Source organism: Eimeria mitis, genomic scaffold (genome assembly GCF_000499745.2).
Source record: "Eimeria mitis Houghton genomic scaffold, Emh_scaff3308, whole genome shotgun sequence".
In the NCBI taxonomy this organism is placed as follows: domain Eukaryota; phylum Apicomplexa; class Conoidasida; order Eucoccidiorida; family Eimeriidae; genus Eimeria; species Eimeria mitis.
Genome location: NW_013571647.1, coordinates 5,258 through 6,086, shown reverse-complemented (window position 1 = coordinate 6,086; position 829 = coordinate 5,258). Strand labels below are relative to the sequence as shown.

The window sequence follows — 829 nt, the reverse complement described above, 5'->3', positions numbered from 1 at the left end:
ATATATATATATATATATATATATATATATATATATATATATATATATATATATATATATATATGCTCACCGCAAGCAGGAGGCGGAACCTCTGCTGGCTGCAGCCAGCCGGCAGCAACAGCAGTTAACTGAAAACAACAACAGCAGCAGCAGCAGCAGCAGCAGCAACAACAGCAGCAGCAACACCTCTCTATAGACGCCAGGTACTGCTGCTGCGGGCTCGCCAACAGCAGCGGAGTAGCAGCGAGCAACTGCAGCACCAGCAGCAAGTGCAACAGTAAGACTAGCAGCAGCAGCAGCAACAGCAGCAGCAGCAACAACAGCAGCAGCAACAGCAGCAGCAGCAGCAGCAGAAATTCTCTCACTGAGCTGAGGCTCTCTCTGGCCTTATCAAGAACGCTGCCCCCTTCTGCTGCACCGCTGCTGTTGCTGTTGCTGCTGCTGCTGCGTACAACCTGCGTTACATTTGATATAGAGCGGCGGGTTAGCTCTCGCATAGACTGCAGCACCCCGCTGCTGCCGCGCTGCGGCTCATCCCCCTGCTGCTGCTGCTGCTGCTGCTGCTCTCCATCAGGGGAGGAGGAGGGGCTGCTGCTGTCGTTTCCTTCGCCCCCCGCTGCAAACACAAAAACAAACAGAGGCTTCAAGCATCGCACAGCCGCAGCTAACCAGAAGCACCAGCAGCAGCAGCAGCAGCAGCAACAGCAGCAGCAGCAGCAGCAGCAGAAGGGTTGCCGCACTGAATGTTGTGGAGAGTTTCTTCGACTGCTGCGCAATCCACTCGCTCCCCTGCAGCGTAAACACAAACAAAAGCTCTTTATAGATATTT

The 829-nt window shown here is 53.3% G+C and overlaps 1 protein-coding gene across 1 annotated transcript in view; it reads right to left on the bottom strand.

Annotated features, from left to right (window-relative positions):
* The window catches only part of EMH_0064630 (ARF1-directed GTPase-activating protein, putative), a gene marked incomplete at both ends in the record, with an annotated part of 4,555 nt that overhangs the window by 456 nt on the left and 3,270 nt on the right, over positions 1-829 (bottom strand). The window contains 3 exons of the mRNA XM_013498287.1: positions 71-128; positions 366-616; positions 670-789. Of these exons, the coding sequence (XP_013353741.1) occupies positions 71-128; positions 366-616; positions 670-789 (429 nt within the window). The remainder of the gene's footprint in view (positions 1-70; positions 129-365; positions 617-669; positions 790-829) is intronic.